Source organism: Bos javanicus, chromosome 2 (assembly GCF_032452875.1).
Source record: "Bos javanicus breed banteng chromosome 2, ARS-OSU_banteng_1.0, whole genome shotgun sequence".
NCBI classification, from domain to species: Eukaryota; Metazoa; Chordata; class Mammalia; order Artiodactyla; family Bovidae; genus Bos; species Bos javanicus.
Window position 1 is genome coordinate 110,719,373 of NC_083869.1, and position 27,952 is coordinate 110,747,324.

Consider the following 27,952-nt stretch of genomic DNA (forward strand, 5'->3'; position numbering starts at 1 on the left):
AGTGAAAGTGAAGTCACTCAGTCGTGTCTGACCCTCAGTGACCCCATGGACTGCAGCCTTCCAGGCTCCTCTGTCCATGGGATTCTCCAGGCAAGAATACTGGAGTGGGTTCCCATTTCCTTCTCCAGGGGATCTTCCTGACCCAGTAATCAAACCCAGGTCTCCTGCATTGCAGGCAGATTCTTTACTGACTCAACAATAAGGGAAGTCCCTAACTCTTTATTATTTATTATAGTCTAAATGGTCCTACTGGGGCTTCCCTGGTGGCTCAAACAATTTGCTCCAAATTCACGTGCACCCAGAACCTGTGAATGTGGAGCAAATGTAATTTTTGCAGATGTAATCATGTTATGATGTGCCAGACTGGTTTAGAACAGACCCTAATCCAAAGACTGGGACTGGTGTCCCTATAAAAAGAGGGAGATCTGGGCAGAGAGAGTCACACAGGGAGAATGCTCCATGACAACAAAGAAGGAGATGGTGTGATATTTCCTCAAGACAAGGACTGCCACACACAAGAAGTGAGGAATGTCATTTCATCAGGGAAGGCAACTGAGGCCCAAAGTGACGTCAGAAGCCACCGGAAGCTAGGGTTAGTACCTGGTCCCCAAGGGGATAAAAATGCCTTGTCTGAATATGCATTTTTTCGGCCTTGTGCTCCATATGCCATGTTTGGCTTTGACTGTACTATTTGGGAGAAAGGAAAATCACAACATCAAATTTGGGAACTACATCACTTAAGTGTCTTCATGGGAAAGCGTATTTCTTTATCATATAAAAAGAAAAGGTCCTAAGGCACAATTCCTACTTTAAAAACAGAACCACAGGATTTCCTTGATGGTCCAGTGGTTAAGAATCCACCTGCCAATGCCAGGGACACAGGTTCGATCCCTGGTCCCAGAAGATTCTACATGCTGGGGAGCAACTAAAACACGTGTGCCACAACTACTGAACCCTCACGTCTACAGCCCATGCTCTGCAAATAAGAGAATCCACTGCAATGACAAGCCTGGCACCGCAACTGGAGAGTAGCCCCATTTGTTCACCGCAACTCGAGAAAGCCCATGCTCAGCAACAAAGACCCAGCACAGCCAAAAATAAAGAGAAAACCCCACAGAATTTGGTCCTAGTGGCTGTAAATGACCACAGCAGAGGGAAGAGGAGCCTTCTGCTTTTAGGACTGAACATCTCTTTGTGTGACACAGCCTGATTGGGCCAGCAGCTCTGTGCCTCTTCTGTAAATTAAATAGAAAACGGTTATTTGCCAAGAATTTTATTGCTCTCTCAGCCACCTTGATCTTGCTTGCCAGACAGGACTGGGAAGAAGAGCAGAAACGCAGACACAAGGGAGACCACGTCATCCTTGAAGGCCACATCGAAGGACTTCCTGGCCTGAACTGACAATTGGATAAACAAGGTCGGTGGTGAGCAGGTGTGCCTCCCTAGTCATGTGTGCAACCAAATACTTAGCAGCTTCACACGGGGGCTACCAGGAAACCCCAGGCTTCAGCTGCAGCCTGAAGACAGAAGGATTGAATTGCACTTTCCTTGCAGGCTGGTCAGCTGGGCCTAATTTGACTGTTGGTTTTCTCTGTGAGGAAGTGCAGTGTCTCTAGAGGATTCAGGAGGGAGGAGGCAAAATCAAGGTCGACAGGCAGGATGTTTTCTTTGCTCTTCTGTTGAGATATCTAAAGCCCGCGCTGGTGCGGGGAGAAGTCAACTCCTCCTCCAGATCCTTCAACACCTTGTTCTTTTTGGGTCTCAAGTGTCTAAAGGCAGAGTGGGGGAAAAAAAAAGTCGGGGGGAGGGGCAAGCACCATCTTTCTTAATGCGGAGCACCAAGAAAGAATCAGTGCTCCTCTCCAGGTATCTAGGTGTTCCTCAGTTGCCAAATCTCAAGGGCAAGGGCAGGGACCCGGAGGATGACTCGGAATCCGCTTGAAACCCACTCGGTTGGTTCTTGAGCAATGTCGCAGAAGTTTGGGGCTGTGGGAAGACGCGACATCACGCAGAATTTGGCAAGAACTCAAGAAATGTTCTCTAGCTGGGCTCGCGATCCCTGCCAGAAGTGGGCAAAGGCAGAGACTAGAGGCTGGATGCGGGGAGTTGGGGGGTGGAAAATTTGACCTCCCTTTGAGATCAACAGTGAACAGGAAGGTCCCTAAGCGATCGGTCAGTGCGCGCCAAGTGGACTCACGCAGATACACACGTGCGCGGCCGCTCCCCATTAGGTGGCACTTATGCACCAGCCGACAGGGGTGGGGACACCTGTACCTTTTCGCCCAGTTCCGAGGCTGCCGGACGCCAGAGATCACCCGAGTACGCGCGGGCCCGCCGGAAGGAAAGGAGCCCGGACGTGCCCTGAGCAAGGTGGAGGCGAACACCTGGGCGTCCGCTCGCGGGGGGCGGGCGCTAGGACCCGAGCGGCGCACCTGTTGGCTGGCGCCCCGGGCTCCGCCCGCCCGCCAGCCACCCGGAGCGCCCAGCCCGGCGCGGGCGAGGGCGGGAGGGAAGGCGCGAGCAGAGGGCACCGGGCGGCGGCGGCTCCGGGAACACCATGGCCGAGCTGCTCTGGAGCCTGCAGGATTCCCAGCTTGTCGCCCGCTTCCAGCGCCGCTGCGGGCTCTTCCCCGCGCTGGATGAAGGCCCCGGTGAGAACGGCGCGGGCCCAGCGGACGGCGAGGCGCAGACGCCGGAGCTCGGGCATCTCCCCGCCGCCAAAGGCAAGGGCGCCGGAGAGCCGGCCAATGGGCTGCGGAGACTGGCGGCCCCGCAGGTAACCGCGGGCCAGGTGTTCGCAGAGGGGGGAGGTGAAGGGGGCAGATCGCTCTGCAGCCTGCGGACTGGTAGGTCCAGCCGACCCCGCGACGCGGCGAGGGGCTTCCGGCGATCCTTGCCGAGCCGAGAGGGCCGCGTCCCCGGCGGTGACCCGGCTGTCCGCGCGGTGGGTCCCACCCCTAGGATGACACCCTCTAACGCTGCCAGGTGACAACCAGGTCTGTTAAGACTTCAGATGGACCCTGAGCTAAAGCTATTTAGAGATTTTTTTTTTTTTAGAGTCTATTTAGAGATTTTCTGCCGTCCTAAGTATATGTGCATGTATATTCTTCCAAATGTATGAGAGTTACATAATTGAAAAGAGCGGAGATGTCATTGTCATTTTCGGGAGAGGCTTCGCTGGGGAGAAATTCCGACAACTCCCCCCTCCCTCATTGTGAGTTTCCGCGCCATCCCCTTTGTTTGATCCACACTAAGCTGGTGCAGTAGGACTCCGCTTGCTCCTCACCGTCCTGCACCGCCGGCTCTCCAGACAGAATTGCGGGTTTAAATACTGCTGCTGGAGAGATTTACCAACCCCACCGCCTACCAACAGTGCTGTTGTCCGGACAGCGCGCTTCGCTCCCACCCTCCCCTAGAGTCTTCGGGTCCCGCCGGCCTGGTGGGTCTCTTTTTGGCTGACACCAAGTGACTCTGAACAGATGCTGTCAGGAGGGAGGCTCACCACGCTGTCCTTCAGGCGTGCACAGTGTGGTTATACAATCCACTGCGGCTTTGGGAAGCCGGCGCATCGTCGCAGTGCACAAGGACTCCAGGCGGGAGAGACGAGACAGGCTGCAGATGCCAACGTGCCAGGGCACAGGGCTGCCCTCTGGGAGCAGTGAGACACCTCGGGCCAGGACAGCGTCTGTGCTCTTCCCCCAGGAGAGGTGGAAGGTGTGACAAAGGAAAAGGGAAACAATGTATTACAACTCTTTGATGGGGGTGGTGGTCTTGGTGGTGGAGGAGGAAACCAGGTATTTTTTCTTCCTAGAAGTTTTGATGACAGGAAGGTGGCATGTATTTATGTGTAGATTTCTAGATCTAGTAACAGGAATTATGAAGAATCTGGCTTTCACGGGGAATGGAATATTGTGGGCATTAAATGGTAGGATTTAATTAGAGGGTGGGCCGTGGGTTCCACTCCAGAGAAATCTTCCTCCATGATATTTTCTTTTCTCCTTTTGTGTTTTCTTCTCCATCCTACAGGACACCCAAAAACTTTTAGAGACCTTTGAGAGCCCCTGCCCCTTTCCTCTTGCTTTCTCTTTAAAATGGTGCAGAGAGGAGAAATTAAGAACCTGTCTCTTTCCTTAAACGCTGTCTGGCATTTTCTGGGCACACAGTTTATATCCACAGGTAGATTCATGGGCTGCTCCCTGTTGCTCTCTCCTCTAGCATTTCTTTATGCTCTGTTTCTTTAGTCCAGGGAGCTGAAGAAGAGCACAGTTTTCCAGTAGTATTTCTCAAACGGTTTCAAACATTACTCTTAGTCATTAACTTCCAGATCTGGAAAAGGAACCTCCTGCCCTTTAAAAGCAAGAGGAGCAGGTTTCCTTGTAGAAGGAGTTATCTTGCTCCTTTCAGTGAAGGAAATGAAAGGATCATCCCCTTTCTTTCCTTTTTTAAAACAGTTTTTTAATTGAAGTAAAATTGCTTTACAATGTTGTGTTAGTTTCTGCTGTACCGCAAAGTGAATCAGCTGTATGTATACTTAGATCTCCAATCCCCTTTCCATCCTACACAGGACCTCACTCACTGTAAGAGGGTTAAAAATTCATGATAAGAAATCCCCACAGGCAATGGGCAAAAAAATGAGAGCACTCGATAAATAATGGGATAATGTTTTTAAAGATGGGTTGATATCAAGTGACTTGGGAAGATTCATATTTTGCAAGTACAGGTGGAGTTCCCAAAGCAAGATGATTGCATACTTGCCCCCAGATAATTGATAGGACCTCAAAGGGACAGCGGACAAAACTTCTCTCCAATTAGCTACTCTTCCCCTTGGCCTCTGCCTGACTTGTGGCTTGTCTGAATTGCCTGTCCATCCTCTGAGTAAACTCCCACTCATCCTTCAGTTTCAAAGGTCAGTTCCTCAGGAGACACTTTCACTCACTCTCCAATTTCCCTCCTCTCTTTATAGATTCTCTTTGCTTCTTATCTGTTTTCATCATGTTGTGTAAGCGTACCACTTTGTGGCTGTCTGATTATTGCTAGCCTCTTCCAGGGGATGATAAGCTCTAAGAATGCGGGAAACTTGTCTACGGTGCTCATTATTTGCTCCTCATGGCCTGGTGCCTGGGAGCTCAGTGAATTTTATACATAAGTGAGTGCAGATTGCAATATAAAATTGCCCTTTAAAAGCTAAACAAGGAGGTTTTTTTGCAGAGAAGTATCTTCTTACTGCTTGCGCATTGAGTGAACCAAATGGTAGGCTTTCCCCCTCCCATCCAACACTCTTCACTCACTATATCATGACAAAGAGAGTGTTCAACATTCAAGATAAGAAACTGAAGATTTTTAAAAACTGAAGCATAAATATTGAAAATCAAAATTTTCCACATAATCTAGAAGTCAGGCAGCACCAGGGTATTGATTTAAGATATATCAGACAACAGAGAAGTTGTTTTCTTCCCTGAATGGGTTTGTTGTTGTTTAGTTGCTGTGTTGTATCTGACCCTTAGTGACCGCATGGACTATATGGAGCCTTCTGGTCTCCTCTGTCCATGGGATTTCCTAGGCAAAAATACTGGAGTGGCTTGCCATTTTCACCTTCAGGGAATCTTCCCAGTCTAGGGAACAAACCTGCAGCTGGCTGATTCTCTACCCCTGAGCCATCCGGGAAGCCCCTGAGTGACTTCAGATAGTAACAAGTCTTATTTTTTCTTACCTTTCATATTTTCTATATTTCTTGTAGTGCTTATAAAGCAGGGACAAGTAGGAAAATGACTGAAGAAGGGCTTCCTTTACACATTCTTGTAACACCACACACTTCTAGCTTAAAGAGTAACTACATCGTTTACAAATCAGGCTGGGCTGAACTTGCACAAAGCTGTCATGGTATAAATTAGACTCGATCTCATAGATTTCCCAGTAGGCCTACATTTCACAGACAGAAAAAGTTTGAGTCCTAAAGAGTTAAATGCTTTGTTGAGGACTTTCCTGATATTACACAGTCAGATCCGTGACTTATGTTTAAACTTCTTTCTACATGCACACTTTCCTGGGAAAACAGCTCAAAGCTTTATTCTGTTTGCGTCATGGACGATGTGTGAGGTGTTGAGACTGTTCTAGGTCAGGGTAGAGACTTAATGGAAAGAGGAGCTATTGCTCTTGGTTTGTAAAGGTAACTGGTTTGCAAGGGTAACCAGAGGAGGACATTCTTGGAAGTCACCAGGAGCACTAGGCAGGGGTCTTTGGACCCAACTAAGCGGGAGACAAAGGCCTGGACAGAATTATGTTTATTTGTTCTGGAGTAAAGCCAACGTTGAATACAATGGTATTTTGATTTCTGTCCTCTTTGCCTGCTCAATACAGTCCCATCAAGTTAGATTTTGTAGTACCTTTCCCGTTGTTACGTCAGACTGTGGTTAATGTTTCCAAATTGCACTGTGCTCAGTAAATACTATTTGATAAGTAGCTAATTTTTAGAAGTCTTTGCACTCCGCATTTTCCTCTTAAAACTTTTGGGGTCCTCCAAGACTGTCAATCTATAAAACCCCACCCTTAATTTTATTGGCTTGCTAAAGTGCAAAGGACCAGGGTCTAGCTCTGTGCCGATGTCATTTTGAACTTCTCTAGGCCTCTGTTGTCCCATCCTCAAAATGAGTAGAGTGGAATAGAACCTTGGATTTCCAGCTATGGCTATACATTACAGTCAGTTAGAGAAGCTTTAAAAACGAAACAAACAGGGATTTCCCTGGTTTGATCTCTGGTCAGGGAACTAGATCCCACATGCTGCAATTAATACCTGATGCAGTTAAATAAAAAATTTAAAAAAAACAAACAAGCAAAAAACCAATGTCCAGGATCCAGGTCAGAAGTAGGGCCCCAGTGCACGTGTGCTCATTTGCTAAGTTCTGTCCGACTCTTTGTGACTCCATAGACTGTAGCCCGCCAGGCTCCTCTGTGCATGGGATTTGCTAGACAAGAATACTGGAGTGGGTTATCATTTCCTACTTCAGGGGATCTTCCCGGACCAAGGATCGAACCTGTGTCTCCTGCATCTTGTGCATCGGCAGGTGGATTCTTTACCACTGAGCCACCTGTGAAGCCCGGGGCCCCAGAGAAGCTGGCAAACAGAAGTAGGAAGCTCTGAATTCTCTTTCCCAGGGACCCACCCCACTTAGTGTGTTTAGGACAAGGGTAGTGATGGCTGGAAGCAGCAGTCATGGTGTCTATTGACATTTTGACTTGATTATATCTGAACTGTCCAACGATCAGCCTTTAAGCTTTGATTATCTTTAGCTGGATGCTCAGGTTGGAAATGGCAAAATAAGCCTCTGTGAAAAGGTACGTTTGATCATTTTTTTCCCTGGTTGCAGATATGGTTCAGACGTGAAAATATGGGAAAAAATACAAAGAAAAAGTTAAACCCATGTCCATTATACCACTGCGCAAGGATAATCACCTGGTAAATGTTCAACCTGACTATATATTGCTCCATAGCATGGATGTACTATAATTTAGTCGACCTCTTGGTAAGCCTTTAGTTTCTTTCTAGTTTTTGCTTTTAAAATATTATTTTTGTGTGTGTAGCCTGCAGGCTCCTCTGTCCCTGGGATTTTCCAGGCAAGAATACTGGAGTTTTTGCCATTTCCTTCTCCAGGGGATCTTCCCCACCCAGGGATCCAACCCATGTCTCCTGCAGCTTCTGCATTACAGGCAGATTCTTTCCTGCTGAGCCACTGGGGAAGCCCCACATATCTTGGTAGTCTTGTTTTTATTTATTTATTTTAAAAAATATTTATTATTCATTTGGCTGAATTGAGTCTTAGTTGCTACACACAGGCTCTTTCATTGTGGCACATGGGTTCAGTTGCTCCAAAGCATGTGGGCTCTTAGTTTCCCAACCAGTAATTGAACCCACCCAAGTTCCCTGCATTGCAAGGCAGATTCTTTACCACTGGACCACCAGGGGAGTCCCAATAGTCTTGTTTTTAAATTGAGATATAACTGACACAGCTTATTAGTTTCAAGTATGCAACGTGATTCAATATTTGTATATATTGTGATATGATCACCACAGTAAGTCTAGGTAACATCCATCACCATACGGAGTTACAGTTCTTCTTCTTGTGATCAGGACTTTTAAGAACTGCTCTTTCAGCAGTTTTCAAATATACAATACAGTATTAACTATAGTTATCATGCTGTTCATTACATCTTCATGACTTATTTATTTTTTAACTGGATGTTTGTATCTTTTGACCATCTTCATCTATTTTGTTCATTGCTGTCCTCCACGCCCCACCTCTGTGTGCATGTATGTGCATGCTCAGTCGTGTCCAACTCTGTGACCCTTATGGACTATAGCCCTCCAGGCACTCCTGTCCATGGGATTCTCCAGGCAAGAATACTGGAGTGGGTAGCCATTTCCTTCTCCAGGGGATCTTTCCAACCCTGGGATCGAACTGACATCTCCTGTATCTCCTTGCATTGGCAGGCAGATTCTTTACCATGGAGCCATGAGGGAAGCCCCACCCCCATTCTGGCAAGCATCAACTTGTTGTCTGTAATGTGAGTTGTTTGTTGTTGTTTAGATTCCACATATAAGTGAGATCATACATTATTTATCTTTATCTGACTTATTTCACTTAGCATAACGCCCTCAAGGCTTCTCAGGTTTCCTTCGCCATGCAGAAGCCTTTTAATTTAATGTAGTCCAACTTGTTTCTCTTTGCTTTTGTTGCTTCCACTTTGGGTGTCAAATCCAAAAAATCATTGCCAAGACTGATGTCAGTCTTTGATTGCTTTCTTAATTTAAATTTCCAGTCTTGTAATTGCTGGGTAGAAATATGTATATATTATGGCTTTTGATAAGTATTACTAACTTGTCATGCAGAAAGCGTGGATGGATACATAGCTATGAATGCAGCTTTTCCTACACCCTCACCAGTCTTAGATATTAACAGTCTCTTTACTCTTTGGAGAAAATAGGCCATCTCTGTTTCTGTCTCATCTTTGCTTCCTTGATTTCCAGCTAACATTTATTGATCAGCTACTGTGTTTCTAGGACAGTTCTCAGCCTTAAAGGTACAAGATAAAGGAGATTTAGTTCCTGCCCTGGGAAAGCCACCAAGAAAATAATGCAATGCAGCAAATACTAGAATACAAGGAGAAATAGGTGGTTAGGGAGACAAGAGCAGGAGTCGGGGAACCCATGAGGTCTTGAATCAAGGCTTAAAGAGCAGTAGGTAGCAAATAGTTGAAAATATGAGACTCTATTTTTCTTATATGGAAATCTCATGTAATGAAACATAAAAACACATTACTATTATTTTTTGTGAGTAGTGATAAGTTCATCTTGGCATAGTAAGAGTCCCAGCAGGAGACAGATGGTTTACTGATAAGGGGTCACTGAAACTCTTATAAATGATTGCGTGGCAGCTTTTATGTTCTGTATGGTAGTGGTGGTTTAGTCGCTCAGTAGGTCCAACTCTTTGCCCCGCCATGGACTGTAGCCTGCCAGGCTCCTCTGTCCATGGAATTTTCCAGGCAAGAATACTGGAATGGGTTGCCATTTCCTTCTGTAGGGGAACTTCCCATCTCTCGGATCAAACCTGGATCTCCTGCACTGCAAGTGGATTTTTTACCAACTGAGCCACCATATTTTACTGCAATTTACCAAAAAAAAAAAAGAAAGAAAGAAAGAAAGGAAGGAATGGAGAAAGAAAGGAAACATAGGCTCTCCTCCAGAGGGAGAAATCATAACTTCCCTCTCCTTGAGTGTGGGCTGCACACGGTGACTTCCTTCGGACGAGTACAATACGGAAAGAGGGAGGAGGGGAGAAAAAGTGACTTTACAGTGTAAAACCTGACAGTGCCACCTCAGCCAGATGATCCAGGCTGATGTCGACAGTGATGAGTGAGTCTTGTTGATGTGTGTGCTCTTGGTGTGCATTGAAATGATAATCTCTTGATCCATGTTGAAAATGGCACTTCACCTCTGTGACCTTCTTCCCCCAAACTCTCATTCTAATCATGAGAAAGACACCAGGCAAATCCCAGTTGAGGGACATTCTACAAAACACCTGTCCTCTTCAACACTGTCAAGGTCATCAATCATAAGGGATGTCTGAGAAACAGTCACAGTCAAGAGGAACCTAAGGCGATAGATGAAGAAGTGTAATTGTGGAGTCGTGGGTGGGACCTTGGAACAGAACAAAAAAAAAGAAAAAGCATTTGGTAAAAGCTAAGGACGTCTGAGTAAAATATGGATCTTGGTTGAAAATAGCACATTAGTATTTTAACCAGTGTATCATATTGGTAAGATGTTTAAAGATGGGGAAACAGGCTGCAGGGACTTCCCTGAAGGTCCAGTGGCTAGGACTCCACATTCCCAGTGCCCAGGTTCCATCCCTGGTCAGGGAACTAGGGGCCACATACCACAAGTAAGAAGTTCACATGCAACAACTAAAGATCGTGCATGCTGCAACTAAGACCTGGCACAGCAAAATGAATACATATGAAAAAGAAAAAACAGGCTGCAGAGTATATGGGAAGAATGTAGAATATGTGGGAGCTTTTAAAGGGGGAATGAATGGGCAGTTGAAGAAGTTCAAAGATGGGATGCTTTACAAAGCTGTAGGAAGAGTTGGGGAAAATCAGCATGGGATGATGAAGTATCCTAAACAGACAACTTTAGCCTAAAAAGGTGAGGGGAGAGGATGGCATTCTGGCATCCTCAGACCCAAGGAGAGCTTAGCATCAGAGAGGCCCCTGACGGGAATGAGCCCTTTAGTGGAGAAACAGCCACAACCGGGCAGGAGCTGAAAAGGAAACTTATTTATAACTTCTCTGTATGCCTTCTCCTATCCCAACAGTTGCCTCTGTCCCTCCAAATTCAGTCAGAAGCCAGGGATCCTGGGCTGATGCAATTCAAGAAGGTCAGCCCCACTCTGGAGAAACATGGAGAGTGGATCTGGAAGGACAAATGAAGAATATCCAGTTGTGTAAAGAAGTTGGTGTTATATTGGCTGTAGTGTTGGGCTAGAGCCAGAGTTGAAGTGTGGCTTCCTGCAGAATTTGGACCTCATCCTACAGGGAATAGCAAATCACTTTCATCCCATGTGCCAAATCAGAACTTTCAACTCGGACTTGGTGTTGAGAAAGGTTCTTGGGGTGTCACTGTGCTTCATGAGAAAGAGTGTGAGGTTGAGTGGTGACGCCTGTGTGGGGTACTGAGGGACCTAGTGCTGAAGCATTTAAGCAACGATGATGTCATCCCTTGTATGCAGAATCTAGAAAGAAAGGATACAAATGAACTGATTTACGAAACAGACTCACAAACTTACGGAATGAACTTATGCTTGTCAGGGGGTAAGAATGGGGGAAGAGATAGTTAAGGGAGTTTGGGATTGACTTTTACACAGTGCTATATTTAAAATGAATCATCAAGAAGGTCCCACAGTATAGCCCAGGGCACTCTGCTCAGTATGCAGCTGGAAGGGAGGGGATTTTAGGGGAGATTGCTCATTTGCTCAGTCGTGCCCTATGCTTTGCGACCCCATGTCTGTAGCTCACCAGGCTGCTCTTTCCATGGGATTTTTCAGGCAGGAATACCGGAGCGAGTTGCCATTTCCTTCTGTACAGGATCTTCCCGACCCAGGGATCGAACACTCGTCTCTTGCATCTCCTGCATTGGCAGGCAGATTCTTTACCACTGCCTCACCTGGGAAATCCTAAGCAGGGAGGAGAATGGATACAAGGATATGTATGACTGAATCCCTTTGCTGTATACTTGAAATTATCACAACATTGTTAGCTTTGTATACATATTTTTTAAAAGAAGAAATGGTAAAAAATAAATAAATAAATAAATAAAAAAAGAAGAAATGGTGGTGTTATAGTCAAACAGCGTCAAACATGGGACTAACATAAAATCAAGCCTTAGTATCTGTTTTGGGTCCTTGGTGATACTTTGAGTGTCTTCTGCACCTAAAAATGCCTTAGGAGGAAAGAGACCACAAGTTGTTTAAGACGCAAGTTTCCATGTTTTGAATCATGGGACCCCATCATTATGGCTGAAAGCTGATTGGATCAACGATCAGCCCTTAAGTCAAAGGCAGCCTGTGTAGGCTGGTCAGTATTTTATGATGTAACCCCACATGGGAACTTCACCTAACTGGGATACTGCATCATGGAGGGTGACTAAGGGAACCAATTTAGTGGCTCCCTTAGGGAGTCTGAATGGAAGACCCAGGGGTAGGGACATGAATGGTAGAGTGGTGATGGACTTCAGAGAGAAAGAGGAGGTCGTAAGCAGAAGTCTCATGACAGAGAAAGCAGTAGGAAGGCAGAGTCCGCAGTAATGGGTGGTAAGAGCAGCAGGAAAAACTCTCAGGTGGAGAAGCAGCAGGAATCCTGAAGGGTAGACTCCACTTCTGAGGGAGGAGGTGCTTGAGGACTGCTGGCTTTCAGCATAGAGTGGCTTAGGGTGAGGCCGACACGGTATGTGTCCTTGTTGATGTTCAGTTGCTCAGTCGTGTCCAGCTCCTTGCTACCCCATGGACTGTAACACACCAGGCTTCCCTGTCCTTCACAATTTCCTGGAGTTTGCTCAAACTCATGTCCATTGAGTCGGTGATGCCATCCAACCATCTCATCCTCTGTCATCCCCTTCTCCTCCTGCCTTCAATCTTTCCCAGCATCAGGGTCTTTTCCAGTGGTTTGGCTCTTCACATTAGGTGGCCAAAATATTGGAGCTTCAGCCTTAGCATCAGTCCCTCCAATGGATATTCAGGATTGATATCCTTTAGGATTGACAGGTTTGATCTCCTTGCAGTCCACAGGACTCTCAAGAGTCTTCTCCAACACCACAGTTCAAAAGCATAAATTCTTTGGCACTCAGCCATCTTTATCGTCCAACTCTTACATCCATACATGATGGAAAAAAACCATAGCCTTGACTAGATGGACCTTTGTTGGCAAAGTAATGTCTCTGCTTTTTAATATGCTGTCTAGGCTTCTCAGAGCTTTTCTTCCAAGGAACAAGCATCTTTTAATCTCATGGCTGCAGTCACCATCTGCAGTGATTTTGGAGCCCAAGAACTTCTGAGGATTTATGTAACTCACTGGAGGGGACCTGAGTGGGTCTCCACTTGCAGCCAGAACATGCTGGTCTCTAGGTGCTCTGAAGACTTGCACATAATCACAATTAAATCATTAGTTCTAGCATTTTTTGTGAAGTTGGAACTGGGGTAGGGGGGAGAGGGGAGAAGGGGCCAGGTTTCTCTTCCTCACCTATTCATCCTCAAGCTAACCTGCCCCTGGAACCTGTTAATCTGTTAACAGGTACCTGGCACTCCCTGTTGAACGAAGCATGTAACTGTGCTGAGCACAACCTTTTCTCTCTTGGCAGAAATGTGATGTCTTCTATCAGAACTGGGGTCATTTGGTCCCTGACCACTCTACCTGACCGTGTCCTCCTTTAAGCTTAATGGTGTTTTCAAGTGTTAGCGCCTTCCTTTTTATCCAGGAAACTGATGACGGATTTTGATTAATGAATAACTTTTTTTTTTTAAATTGGTTTGCTTTCTTCTGTTGGACACTGTAAAGGGAGTTCGGGTATTGCTAGAAGTTGATGATGGTGAAACACCTGTCAACTTTAAAAATGTGATTAGGTAACTGTTTTAGGAAAGCTTTTGACAGCAAGTCTAATCTAATTTTAACTTTTGACTTATAATTAAGAGGTTGAAACTTCCCAATTTTAAAAGCACTTTTGCTTAGGTGGGTACAGTTAATGATTAAATCTTCTGTTGTCCTGATAAGAATTATGTCTCGAGCAATGGCATTTTTCTTGCATTTTATATGGTACACAGTTTTCCTGGAAGAAAATAATACTGTCACCGTTTCCTGGCAACACATTTGGAAGGCTCCTATCTCTGTTAGAAAGCTATGGAAATACTAAAATTGGGGCATACACTGGTTGTTATAATCTGGCTTGCCTGGTGAGATATTTTCTACATATTAAGAAAAAAAGTGAAAGTGTTAGTGCTCAGTTGTGTCCGACTCTTTCGACCCCATGGACTGTAGCCCTCCAGACTCCTCCTCTGTCCATGGAATTCTCCAGGTAACAATACTGGAGTGTGTAGCCATTCCCTTCTCCAGGACATCTTCCCTACCCAGGAATCAAACCTGGGTTTCCTGCACTGCAGGCAGATTCTTTACCCTCTGAGCCACTATTAAGAAAATGAGATACTGAAAAATCCAGCAAGACCCTGATTCACATTTTTTTGCCTCTTGACTCTGGCTTGAAACAGTGCGGGCTAATTAGCAAAGTGTTTTGAAAACAAAGAAAGAATCCTTGGGCATGCACCAGGGTGATGGCAGTAGGGAAAGAGGTGAACCACCTAAGATCTGGAGAGCAGAGTTAGGAATTTTGGGAATGGGAGTACTGGTTTCTTTGAACCATTTAGAAATACTGCCTCTAGTCCTTCAAATGCTAACTGGCAGTTTTATACCTCTTTGTTTAATAGAACAAAGTGAAACAAAACAAAACACCGGATTCATTCTTTCTTTTTTGTTAATGCTGTGTATTTAGCAATCATGCCTGCAGGAGAAACTTGATCTCTGGGTATGTTTTGATTTTTCCAAGTGGCAAAAACTTTGTTCTCACCGCATTTTATGGGAAACAGCTCATCAAAGCATGGACTGAGGAGGATGAGGAATTGATGATCGTAAAGAGGGCTTCTGAGGGTAAAATGTTGGCAGCTGAAAAAGGGTGTGTTAATCTTTCAGCTGTGTCCCACTCCTTGGGACCCCATGGACTGTAGCCCACCAGGCTCCTCTCTCCATGGAATTCTCCAGGAAAGAATACTGGAGTGGGTGGCCATTCCCTTCTCCAGGGGATCTTCCTGACCCAGGGATCAAACCTGGGTCTCCTGCATCGCAGGAGGATTCATTACCCTGAGTCACCAGGGCAGCTGAGAGGCCAGGGCTTAATTGGTGGGTAAAGGGCACAGGTGAACTTTTTTTGTTTTTGCAGTTAAAAAAAAAAATCCTGTCTTGATAGGTGACTTAAAAGGTGGCCGTGAAGTAGAACCTCAAAGATTTTGTTAAAAGCATGATAAGTGAAAGAAGCCTCTATTAGAAGTTGTTTTTCTCCTTTCTGAATCTTGATCTTCTGATTTTTTTCAACCAGGAAGCTATTAGATACTTTGAAATTAGTGTTTATGCTTTTCCACTATTAAAGGAATGAATGTTCGTGTTAGAAATAGTGGAAGACACCAAAAAGTATAATGAAGAAAACAAAATCCTGTCATTATTCTGCAACCCAGAGAAAAATATTAGCATTTTAAAGCAGTACTTCGCTTTATCTCTGAAAAACATAGGATATTTACGTTATCAACATTCTGTGAAGGTATAACCCTGAGATCAGTTTTTGTCACTCATATCATGACTATTTATTTCCCCAGATCACTGGGTAGTCTTTATATGATTTAATAGTTGTATTATAGTTTATCAGATGATTGTAACTTAGATTTTTTAAGCACTTTCTTAACTATGCATTTTGATTGTTTCATTGTTTATCTTTGTACTTCAACTGGAGTTTAAATATTTAATTGTTTCCGGAGAACTGGAAGAAAAGCTTATTTCAGAGCTCTTCACACGAACTGCCAAATTGCTTTTTGGAAAATGTATCTTAGTTATTGTTCTGAACTGCAATCCAAGACTGCTAGTCTATTGTCAGCATTTATTATCTTCTTTTGCATTTTCTTTTTCTTTATTATAATATACTGTGTGCATGCTCAGTTGTGTGACTCTTTGGGACCCCATGGACTGTAGCCTGCCAAGCTCCTCTGTCCACTGGATTTCCCAGGCAAGAATACTGGAGTGGATTGCTATATCTTCCTCCAAAAGAACTCACAGACCCAGGGACTGAACTCCCATCTCCTGCATCTCCTTCACTGGCAGGCAAATTCTTTACCTCTGAACCACCTGGGAAGCCCTTATTAAATATAACTTCAGTATAAGTGCAGTATAACTTCAGTATAATAAATGTAAATACGACTATATGTCTGGATTCCAGTTACTATTGCCCAGATGAGAATATAGAGCAATTCTAGAACCTCAAAAAGCTCCCTTGGACTTCCCTGGTGGTCCAGGGCCTAAGACTCTGAGCTCCCAAAGCCAGGGGCCTGGATTTGATCCCTGATGAGGGAACTAGATCCCGCATGCCACAACTAAAATCCAGCACAGCCAAGTAGTTAGATATTTTTTTAAAAAATACCACTCTCACCCCCCAGATAACCACTTCTTTCCCCCCATCACCAGAGCATAGTCTCACCTCCTCCTGAACTTCATATAAATGAATCATATAAGCTGTACATTTTTCATGCCCATTGGCATGCATTGCAGGAACATACAACAGTGTGTTTATATGTTCTACTGTCTATGGACAGTTAGGTTTCTATGACTAAAGGACAGCATCAAGTATTATCTTTAAAGCATTTTTAAGTTTTATTTTATTTTATTTTTAAGTTTTATTTTGAAATAAAACTTTTGAAAGTTTGTAAAAACAGTACAAAACATTCCTATGTACTCTTGACCAATATTCTCTTAATGTTAACATCATATATAACCACAATACAATTATCAAAATGAGGAAATAGTATGTAATCTACAGGCCTTATTCAGTTTTCATGAATTGCTCTACTAATCTCTTTTTGCTATTCTAGGATCTTACACAAAGCCAAAAATTGCGTGTAATTGGTATGCCTGTTTAGTTCAACCTGGAAGTTCTTCAGTCTGCCTCTTCTGACCTTGACTGTTGAAGGGTCTAAGCCAGTTATTTGTACAGTATTCCTCAACTTGGGTTTGTCTGATGTTTTCTCATGATTCCATTCAGGTTCTATAATTTTAGCTGGAATGCCACAAGCAAGATATTATAGGATGCACATAATGTGGATTTGTTCCATTCCTAGTAATTTTTAACTTCACACATTTTTTAAGCTGCTTCAGTGATGTCTTCCATAAATGTTATTCTCTTTGTAATTAATAAGTATCTTATAGGGCACTATTCGGGAGAAGGCAGTGGCACCCCACTCTAGTACTGTTGCCTGGAAAATCCCATGGATGGAGGAGCCTTGTAGGCTGAAGTCCATGGGGTCGCAAAGAGTCAGACACAACTGAGCGACTTCACTTTCACTTTCCACTTTCATGCATTGGAGAAGGAAATGGCAACCCACTCCAGTGTTCTTGCCTGGAGAATCCCATGGATGGAGAAGCCTGGTGGGCTGCAGTCCATGGGGTCGCACAGAGTCAGACACGACTGAAGTGACTTAGGAGCAGCAGCAGCAGGGCACCTATTCTGAGGCATTATAAATATCTTGTTTTTCTGTATATTTTCATCCTCTAATTTTGTCATTCATTTAAAAAAGTAATCTGCCAAACCTATAGCAGATGAAAGCATCTCATTATTTTGGTTTTGTATTTCTTTTTATCTCTAGTGAGGTTGAGCAATTTTCTTTTGTTTAGCAGATACTTGTATTATTTTCTTGAATGATCTGGTTATATACTGTATCCATTTTTCCACTGTGATTTTAATGATTTCTTTACTGAGTTTCGATGGTCTCCTCAGTTTATCCATTGTGCCTTAAGATCTTTTACTGTACATCAGCTACCATAATCTCACAGCTAATGGATTTCTAATTTTTCCTCGTAAAAAGAAAATATTTGGAGGCTGAGAGAGTGAAGGATGATGGGGGGTGGGGGGGGTGATAGCTCCCTTCCAGACACCTGAGGGTTTAGATAAGTCTTGCCTGGCCCCTTGGTCCTTCTGCCTGCTCCTTCCAGGTCAGGTCCATCATTCACAGCCTGTGACATGTTTGTGATACTTCAGTAGCCTTGGGCAGGGGCTGAAGATTCTGTAAGACTTAAAGAATATATCCTCTGGCAACTCTGAGCCAAGAAGGCAATGTATGCATAGAGGATGTTCCCCTCACTTTATGATATTATGGCTGCCAAGCAGGGAAATGAATCTGTTCTGTTGTGCAAAGAGTGGCAGACAGTTCCAGAGTCCTCCCTGCCTTGGGTCTCCCTTTTCTGCATGGTTCCTTGAGGAGGCTTCAGGATGGCCGTCTTGCCACGGTCATTTACAGCACACATATCCTCAAACAGAAAGAATGAAATGAATATTCCCAATATTTATTTAGTAGTATATTCTGGCATAATGATTACTTCTGGAGAAGCAGGACTATCATCTGTTGATCACTTAATTTTGCCTCCATCTCAACCCTCTGACCAGTTCAGTTCAGTCTCTCAGTCATGTCTGACTCCTTGCAACCCCATGGACTGTAGCATGCCAGGCTTCCCTGTCCAACTCCTGGAGCTTGCTCAAACTCATATCCATTAAGTTGGTGATGCCATCCAACCATCTCATCCTCTGTCATCCCCTTCTCCTGCCTTCAATCTTTCCCAGCAACAGGATCTTTCATATTTCATTGTCTAAAAATCTGGACCCTGAAGGACTTACCAGAAATTTCCAAATATCTTGGGTTATAAATGGTCTAACCCTGATCTCTTCATGCTTACCACCCCAGTACCATTGTGACAATAGAAAAGGGACTTCCCACGCTCGTTCTGAGTACTTTCCAATAGAAAGAGGTATGGTGCATAGATCATGGAGCCCACATGTCATGATGAAGCCCATAAATATGATACCCTCTCTTACCTCCCCTCCTCTCCTCTGCCTTACCTGACCCTCGACCCTCAGCCTAAGTGACTCACCAGATAAATAATCTGTGATGGGAAAATGTTACTTTTGAAGAGAAACATTTAAAGTTTAAAAGTTAGTGCTAAACATACATTTAGGGCTTTCCTGGTGGCTCAGTGATAAAGAATCTGCCTTCCAATACAGGAGATGTGGGTTCCTTCCCTGGATTGGGAAGAGCCCCTGGAGGAGGAAATGGCAACCTACCTCAGTATTCATGCCTGGGAAATCCCATGGACAGAGGAGCCTACAGTCTTCAGTTCAGTTCAGTTCAGTCTCTCAGTCGTGTCCAACTCCTCGCAACCCCATGAACCACAGCACACCAGCCCTCCCTGTCCATCACCAACTCCCAGATTTCACCCAAACCCATGTCCACTGAGTCAGTGATGCCATCCAACCATCTCATCCTCTGTCGTCCCCTTCTCCTCCTGCCTCCAATCTTTCTCAGCATCAGGGTCTTTTCAAATGAATCAGCTCTTCGCATCAAGTAGCCAAAGTATTGGTTTCAGCTTCAACATCAGTCCTTCCAATGAACACTCAGGACTGATCTCCTTTAGGATGGACTGGTTGGATCTCCTTGCAGTCCAAGGGACTCCCAAGAGTCTTCTCCAACACCATAGTTCAAAAGCATCAATTATTCGGTACTCATCTTTCTTTATAGTCCAACTGTCACATCCATACATGATCACTGGAAAAACCATAGCCTTGACTAGACGAACCTTTGTTGGCAAAGTAATGTCTCTGCTTTTGACTATACTATCTAGGTTGGTCATAACTTTCCTTCCAAGGAGTAAGCGTCTTTTAATTTCATGGCTGCAGTCACCATCTGCAGTGATTTTGGAGCCCAGAAAAATAGTCAGCCACTGTTTCCACTGTTTCCCCATCTATTTGCCATGAAGTGATGGGACCGGATGCCATGATCTTAGTTTTCTGAATGTTGAGCTTTAAGCCAGCTTTTTCACTCTCCTCTTTCACTTTCATCAAGAGGCTCTTTAGTTCTTCTTCACTTTCTGCCATAGGGTGGTGTCATCTGCATATCTGAGGTTATTGATATTTCTCCCGGCAATCTTGATTCCAGCTTGAGCTTCTTTCAGCCCAGTGTTTCTCATGATGTACTCTGCATATAAGTTAAATAAGTAGGGAAGAGGGTGTTTGCTATGACCATTGCATTCTCTTGGCCTACAGTCTACGGAGTTGCAAAGAGTCGGACATGATTTAACGACTAAACACCACAAACATACATTTACCATGCAACCCGCAAGTGCACTCCTGGATGTTTTTCCCAGAGGTAGGAGAACCTATGCATACAAAAATCTGCACATGATTGTTCATAGCAGCTTTATTTATAATAACCCCCAAACTGGGAACAACCAAGATGTCCCTCAGCAGACAATGGCTCAGCAAACTGTCGTACATCCATACCATGGAACACTACTCAGCTGTTAAAGGGAATGAGCGATTGATATACCCAACAACTTGGATCCCAAGGGCATTATGCTGAGTAAAAATGCCAATCTCAGAAGGTCACATATTACATGATTCCATTTATCTGTTTCTGAAATGACACAAATATAAAGATGGAAAACAGATTAATGATTGCCAGGGATTAAGAATGGAGGGGCATGACTATAAAAGGGTTGTAACGAGGGATACCTTTGTGGTGATGGAAAAACTTTATAACTTGATGACCGTAGTGGTTAGTAAGTCTACATGTGTGGTAAATTGTCATAACTCTACACACTGCACCAATGTTGGATTCCTGGTTTTGTTTTTTTAAAAGAGGATCATTTTCTAGAGTACATTTTACTCATGAGATCCGCATACTTTCTTGACTCCAGACAGAAATATTAATAATTAACTAGCCTCTACAAATAGAGAAATTCCTGATTTTGATTATGTAATCATGTGAGATGTAATTATGTGAAATGTGACCTCTGGGAGGAAATGGGTAAAGGCTGTACAGGAGCTTGCTTGTTACCTTTGCTATTGCTTGTGAATCTACAGTTTGTAAAAATCAATACTGCCTTATAAAAATGGGTCCCAAATACTCATCACAACTCTAATTGCAGGCACTCCACACACACACCAGAGAAGGCAATGGCACCCCACTCCAGTACTCTTGCTTGGAAAATCCCATGGACGGAGAGCCTGGTGGGCTGCCGTCTATGGGGTCGCACAGAGTCGGACACGACTGAAGCGACTTAGCAGCAGCAGCACACACACACATTTCCCAGGTGGCTCAGTGGTAAAGAATCCGTCTGCCAGTCAGGAGATGCAGGAGACCTGAATTCCATCCCTGGGTGGGGAAGATCCCTTGAAGAAGGAAATGGCAACCCATTCCAGTATTCTTGCCTGGGAAATCTCATGGATAGAGTAGCCTGGCGGGCTACAGTGCGTGGGGGGTCTCAAAGAGGCGGACATGACTTAGAAACTGAAAACCCAATGTGCAGACTACAACCTTGGGGAGACCTTCCTCTAAGGGGCCTCTGTTTCCAGAACTGAGGTGGTTGGAAACCTCCTCACTAGCCTCACCTATCTACCCAGGATGAACACAGGGAAATATTTGAGGGTCACAAAAAGCATGTTTGCCCTTTACTTTTGTTCGACTTATTTGTTTTTCAGGGTTTTTACATTAAAAACTTCAGGGTTTTTACATTAAAAAAATATTGTTGTTGGTTTCTGTTTTTTACATCAGTTCAAATTGATGTTACAAGCAGGTCAAATTCACACATCATTCGTCTCCCCTCAGTTGTCATTTTTTCTGTCTACAAACAGGCTGAAAATCTTCAACCCCCTCCTTACCCAGGACAGAACATCTGCATTCAGCCTGCCTAGAGTCTGACATGCTTGTCTTTCTTAAACCACGTGATATCTTGAAAGAGTCATCTGAGATCTATGCTCCATTTCTACTATTTCACCTATATTTTCCCCCCTGTGGCATAGCTCTAGCTGACATAGTATACACTAAAATGAAGAGGTTATTTACCGTAAGATGATGCTTAAGGTTTACTTTGCTGCTGCTGCTGCTGCTAAGTCACTTCAGTCGTGTCCGACTCTGTGCGACCCCATAGATGGTCGCCCACCAGGCTCCCCAGTCCCTGGGATTCTCCAGGCAAGAACACTGGAGTGGGTTGCTATTTCCTTCTCCAGTGCATGAAAGTGAAAAGTCAAAGTGAAGTCGCTCAGTCGTATCAGACTCTTTGCGACCCCTTGGACTGTAGCCTACCAGGCTCCTCCGCCCATGGGAGTCTCCAGGCAAGAGTACTGGAGTGGGGTGCCAGAGGTTTACTTTGCCTGTGTGTAATTTCATTGAGGATAGTTGACCAATTTTAAATTAACAATTGTAAAAGAGAGAGACTTCTCTGGTGGTCCAGTGGCTAAGACTGCAAGCTCTCAGTGGAGGCCCAGTTCCACCCCAGTTAGGGAACTCGATCCCACATGCCACAACTAAGACCCAGTGCAGCCAAATAACTAAGTGTATTTTTAAAAAATTATAAAAGAGAGCGTTCTCTCTGATATACATAAAAGACAATGGGGATTTCTCTTTATTTCAACTGCACTCCAAATGTCAAGAGCCGAGGCTATGGCTTCCCATGGCTCAGCTGGTTCAAGAACCGGCCTTCCGGTGCAGGAGGTACAGGAGACACAGTTTCGATCCCTGGGTTGAGAAGATCCCCTGGAATAGCAAATAGCAACCTGTTCCAATATTCTTGCCTGGGAAATCTTATGGACAGAGAGCCTGGTGGGCTACAGTCCATAGTGTTACAAAGAGTCGGACATGACTGAGCACAGCACCATTGAAGCTGTGGCAATGGATTAGCTGAATAGAAACTCACAAGTTCATATTTTAATGGCTGCTTTTCCTGCTGTCAAGGTTAACAGTATACTGCACAAGTGGTAGGCTCCCTTCACCCCTGTTTGTTAGATTTATGTTTTTCTCCCACAGGTAGGTTTTTTTTTTTTTAATGTTTGTTTGTTTATTTGTCTGCTTTAGATCTTAGTTGTACCATGTGAGATATAGTTCCCTTACTAAGGATTAAACCCAGGGCCCCTGCATCTGGAGCATGGAGTCCTACCCACTGGACCACCAGGGAAGTCCCTCCCACAAGTAGTTTTTACCAGAAAGTGTTTTTCAAATATCTAATTGTAAAAGGTTTTTTCAGCTGTCTTCTACAAAAGGAAAAACTTAATCACAATATTGAAAGGGTATCTCAAATTTATTAAAATTCCATATATTTCTAGACATGGAAACATCCATGACATTCGGTTCAACCCATCCCCCCCCCCAAAAAAAAGCAAATATAAAAAATATTTATGACCCAAATTTAAAAACTGTGTAAGTTCATGTTTGAACAACTTTTTAAAGGATTTGTAGGGATGAAGCAAATCTTACCAGTGGTTCTCTCTGGGAATTTCGAACTTTTCCCTTATTCATGCTTTTCTGTATTTTCTGCATAGTTTTGTTTACTCTAGAGGGTAGAGGTTTTATGTTTAGATAAGATTAAAGCACTGTTGTTTTATAGAAAAAAGTCTTAGGCCATTTTGTACTTTTGAGGAATATTAGTTATTAAGATTACTAATATTACTCCATGTAAGAATTCTTTAAAAAAAATTACCATTGGCATTTTTGTAAGAGAGTCCCAAATATCAGCTGTATTGGTCATGATCTATACCTGAGGAAATATTTATTAAATCATGTGGAGTACATGAAAGCCTTCTTAAAAACAATATGGCTCCCTCCACGTATGCATAAGAACCTTGAGTGAAATTACAGAATACCTTTTCCTTGTCTGTCTGAACAACCATGTGAAATTCCAAGAGCTTTAAATACATAATGTTCTTCTGTACTATTGGGAATCATAATGCAATTAAAGATTTTGGCCCGCAAAAGATCTCTTCTTTTCTTGGCCTAAAATATATTATTAGACAGCTCAGGAAAGTTTTAAGAAAAGCAGATGTTGTGTATTATCACCCCCCACCCTTCAGGCAACTTTTGGCAAGGACTTTTTGTTTCTTTATAAGATCTTTGGACATCTCTTCTTACTGTTGTAGATCCAAATGATTGTAAGTGGTTTTTTGCTTGTTTGGGCTTCCCTGCTGTCTCAGAGGATAAAGAATCCGCCTGTAATACAGGAGATGCAGGTTTGATCCATGGGTCAGGAAAATCCCCTGGAGAAGGAAATGGCAACCCACTCTAATATTTTTGCTTGGGACATCCCATGGACAGAGGAGCCTGGTGGGCTACAGTCCATGGGGTTACAAAGAATAGGACTTTCATTTTCACTTTTACTTTTTAGCTGGTTTAGCTCATTAGTTACCTGATGGCAATATCTTGGGCATGTTTTGTGTTGGATCTTGACTCCTCTTAATCTGATGACAGTGATTAAAGTAAAGGGATCTTAAAGTAGGATTGGACTTAGGGCATCTCAACTACCATTGCCACGTGTTTGATGTGGTTCTTAATTGAATAACTTAAGAATCCATCCATTTTTATTTTAAAATAAAACTTAGTGTTAGGTGTTCAGTTGTGTCTGACTTTTTGCGACCCCATGGACTGTAGCCTGCCAGGCTCCTCTGTCCATGGGATTTTCCAGGCAAGGATACTGGAGTGGGTTGCCATCTCCTTTGCAGGGGATCTTCCCAACCCAGGGATAGAACTCAGGTCTCCTGCATTGCAGGCAGATTCTTTACCATCTGAGCCATGAGGGAAGGGCCTAATTACTAATTTCAAAAATTAAATGAATGATAGTTTTCTTTTCAAAAATGATATTTTTCACTTTCCTAAAAAATAATTTGCGTGCATGCTTACTCAGTCATGTCTGACTCTTTGGGATGGTTGTAGCCTGCCATGCTTCTCTGTCCATGGGATTTCCCAGACAAGAATACTGGAGTGGGTTGCCATTTCCTCGTCTGGGGTATCTTCCCAGTCCAGGGATCGAACCCACGTCTTCTGCATTGGTAGGCAGATTCTTTGCCACCTGTGAAGCCCAAAATAATTTGTAGATGAAGTCAGTTTTAACAATTTTATTTGGAGTTGTATTAAATCTATGAGTTGATTTTAGGATAATTGATATCTTTATAACACAGTCATCCCTAAACAAATTATGTCTAGCTCTTTATTTGTGTGTGTGTGTGCTTAGTCAGACGTGCTTAGTCTTTCAGTCGTGTCCAACTCTTTGTGACCCCATGGACTGTTGCCTGCCAGGCTCCTCTATCCATGGAATTTTTCAAGCAAGAATATTGGAGTGTATTGCCACTTCCTACTCCAGGGGATCTTCCCCACCCAGGGATCAAACCTGTGACTCTTGAGTCGTCGAGTGGATTCTTTACCGCTACCACCCCCTGGGAAGCCCTGCCATTTATTTAATTCTTTCAGTAGAGTTGTACAACTTTCCCCATAAAATATTGCACCCTTTTGCTTGATTTATTCCTAGATGTCTTATATTTTTGTTAGTATCAAAGCAATGTTTTTAAATTGGTTTTCTGCTGATGTGTTAGAATGCAATTGAATTTTGTCTATTGATTTGGCAACTGTGCCAAACTTTTATTAAGTCCAACAAATTGTCTCATATTTCTTTGTGTTTGTTATAAAAATAATAAAAAGTGGATTTTATTTCTTCCTTTTTGATTCCTATACTTTTCATTTATCTATTTTTTTCTGCCTTACTGCACAGATAAGGACCTTCAAGTATTATGTTGAGCAGAATTGGTGATACCACACATTCTTGTCTTGTTCTTGATTTTAAGGGAATGGTTTTAACATTTCACCATAGAGTATTAAACTTGATTTAGTCTTCCCTGCCTTTTAGAACTTGCTTGACAAGAGATGTTCTCAAGAATTTTGGCTAAATTGTGTTGAATTCTTTTTCTGTATCTATAATGAAAGGATCATATGTGGGTTTTTTTTTTTTCCCCCTTAATCTCCTTTAATCTTATGAAAGGGTGAGTTAAAAGAGATTTTCTTTGTTGACTCAACTTTCCATTTATGGGATATACTATCTGTGGCATGATGTAATCAATAGCAATATTCACTGCTCATAGCAGATATTATAAAAATATCTAAAATGTTTTGTACTAGTGTATTTTTATTTTTAACATTTGTTTTCTTTTTTCTTTTCTTTTCTTTTTTTTTTTTTACTATTTTTTAAGATGAGTTTGAAAGTGATTTTATTTTATTTTTTGGCCATGCCACTCAGCATGTGGGGTCTACTCCCCATCAGGGACTGACCCTGTACCCCATGCACTGCAATCGCAGAGTCTTAACCACATGACTGCCAGGGAAGTCCCTGTACTTGTATATTTTAAAAATATTTTCCTTCAGCCCTTTCTCCCACCCCTTCTGGCTTTGTTGGGTGATATTTTTCATAAGCACAGAAAAAACACTGAACAACTTAATTGTAGAATTTATCTTCATGTCTCTGTGAATATTAGATACGTATCATAAAATTTGCTTTGTTATGTAAATATTCCTGAGCATATAAAATACCCAATTCCTAAGGGGTTAACTGCATGAGTATCTCTTGGCTAAAAACCCCAAATATTTTTTAATAAGTAGGTTTCTTTTTGCAGTGCGATTCTGTACTCATGTATGAACTCTGATGTATCTAACATTTATGAATCCACTATAATATAATGGAGTCACATTGGAAAGATTTGACTCAGGGACTCTAACTTCCTCCTTCTTCAGAGCAGACACTGTTTTAGCTCAGTATTCTGAAGATTCTGACCAAAAGCAGAGCAAGAATCTGTGGATCAGTGAGCAAGGGGCTGTGTGAACAAACCAGAAATCAGAGTGACCAAGGATTGCATCACGCGGAATGCCTTGGAAAGACTCAGCATATCTGCATGTATTGACCTTTATCAGACACCCACACTTAAAAGGAAAATGACATTTTTAGTAGTTAATCCCCTAAAAATGATCACATATTGAAATTGAAAGTATATCACCAGATAAGATCAGAAATTGTCTTAGGAAGTAGTATATCATGTGTTACCCTGTGAATTTTATTTTTTAATTTTGCCCTTTTTTCTTACTGAAGGGAAGGATTTAGGAGGGGCCAGCCTGGAGAGAAGGAAAAGCAGCAATGTTGCTTTCTGATGTGCCTCCAATCGTGTCTTCTTGCTGGTCGTTCCTCAGGTGATCTGTATTCTGCCAGGAGCAGGCATTGCCATAGTTTGTTCTCCTGTTTTTGTCTTTTCAACCATAGGTTTTGTTGGTGTTAGCCTGGGTCATGTGCTACAGGGCTTTTGGCAACCTTTCGTGGCTGCCCGTGCCCCAGCAGGCCATGTGTTCCATACCTGTGCTTTACTTTGCAGGGAGGCAGTATAAGGAATGGGCCAAAACAGTACTTGGCTTCTTACACTTGCAAACACTGTGACCTTGAACAGATCGAGTAAGCCATACCACCTTGGTTACCTTATCTCTGAAACATTGAGGAGCAGAATAATAACAGGTGAGATGGTTAGCATCACCAGCTCAATGGATATGAATTTGGGCAAACTCTGGGAGACGGTGAAGCACAGGGAAGCCCTGGTATGCTGCAGTCCATGGGGTCACAGAGAGTTGGACACAACTTAGGGACTGAAGACCAACAACACCTCCAAGAGTCCTGAGATGCAAATAAGATCATCAGTGGGAATGCCAGACACATTGTTGTAGCTGCAAGCTAGCCCTCAAATGCTATTTTCACCATCGTTGTTTTAAAAAAATTATGATTTTATTTTTTGGCCTTGCTGTGTGGCATGTGGGATCTCAATTCCTGACCAGGGTTAGAACCTGTGTCCCTTGCGTTGGAAATGCAGGGTCTTAACCACTAGGCTGCCAGGGAAGCCCTTTCACCATCATTTCTGCCAGCCCATCACCACCAATGCTACTTGCTCTGGCTCCTACTACTGCTAATATCCCTACTGCTATTTTTTATCCAATGAACCTTGTCTGGAATGAATCTCTGATGGCAGGGCATGAGTGGTGGGGAGGAGGAAAGTTGATATAAGTAGCGTAAATCTTTCCGTGCCACTTCCTAGTGACTTCTACCTTAAAATTTGGGCTGATCTTACACGTTCAGTTGTTGCACTAAAATGTTTTAAATTTGGCATTCCTTCCTTCTGATAGTTCACAGCACCTGATCATCTGCCATGAAAATGCTTTCCCAGGTCCCGCTTCCCCTCCTGCATGTGGGAAGTGCATTTTAGAGTGTT

At 43.4% G+C, this 27,952-nt stretch overlaps 1 protein-coding gene and 1 long non-coding RNA gene across 2 annotated transcripts in view; one reads left to right on the top strand and one right to left on the bottom strand.

Moving 5' to 3' along the window:
- Nucleotides 1-1,257: 1,257 nt before the first annotated feature.
- LOC133229682 (uncharacterized) lies at nucleotides 1,258-2,356 on the bottom strand. Its single transcript, XR_009730618.1, has 2 exons — nucleotides 2,275-2,356; nucleotides 1,258-1,769 (listed from the first exon to the last, which is right to left on the bottom strand). It is a non-coding gene; the product is annotated as an uncharacterized LOC133229682 (long non-coding RNA).
- A 132-nt stretch (nucleotides 2,357-2,488) lies between these two features.
- The window catches only part of SGPP2 (sphingosine-1-phosphate phosphatase 2), a 146,748-nt gene continuing 121,284 nt past the window's right edge, over nucleotides 2,489-27,952 (top strand). The window contains exon 1 of the mRNA XM_061386338.1: nucleotides 2,489-2,776. Coding sequence (XP_061242322.1) covers nucleotides 2,558-2,776 — 219 coding nt within the window. The 5' untranslated portion in view covers nucleotides 2,489-2,557. The remainder of the gene's footprint in view (nucleotides 2,777-27,952) is intronic.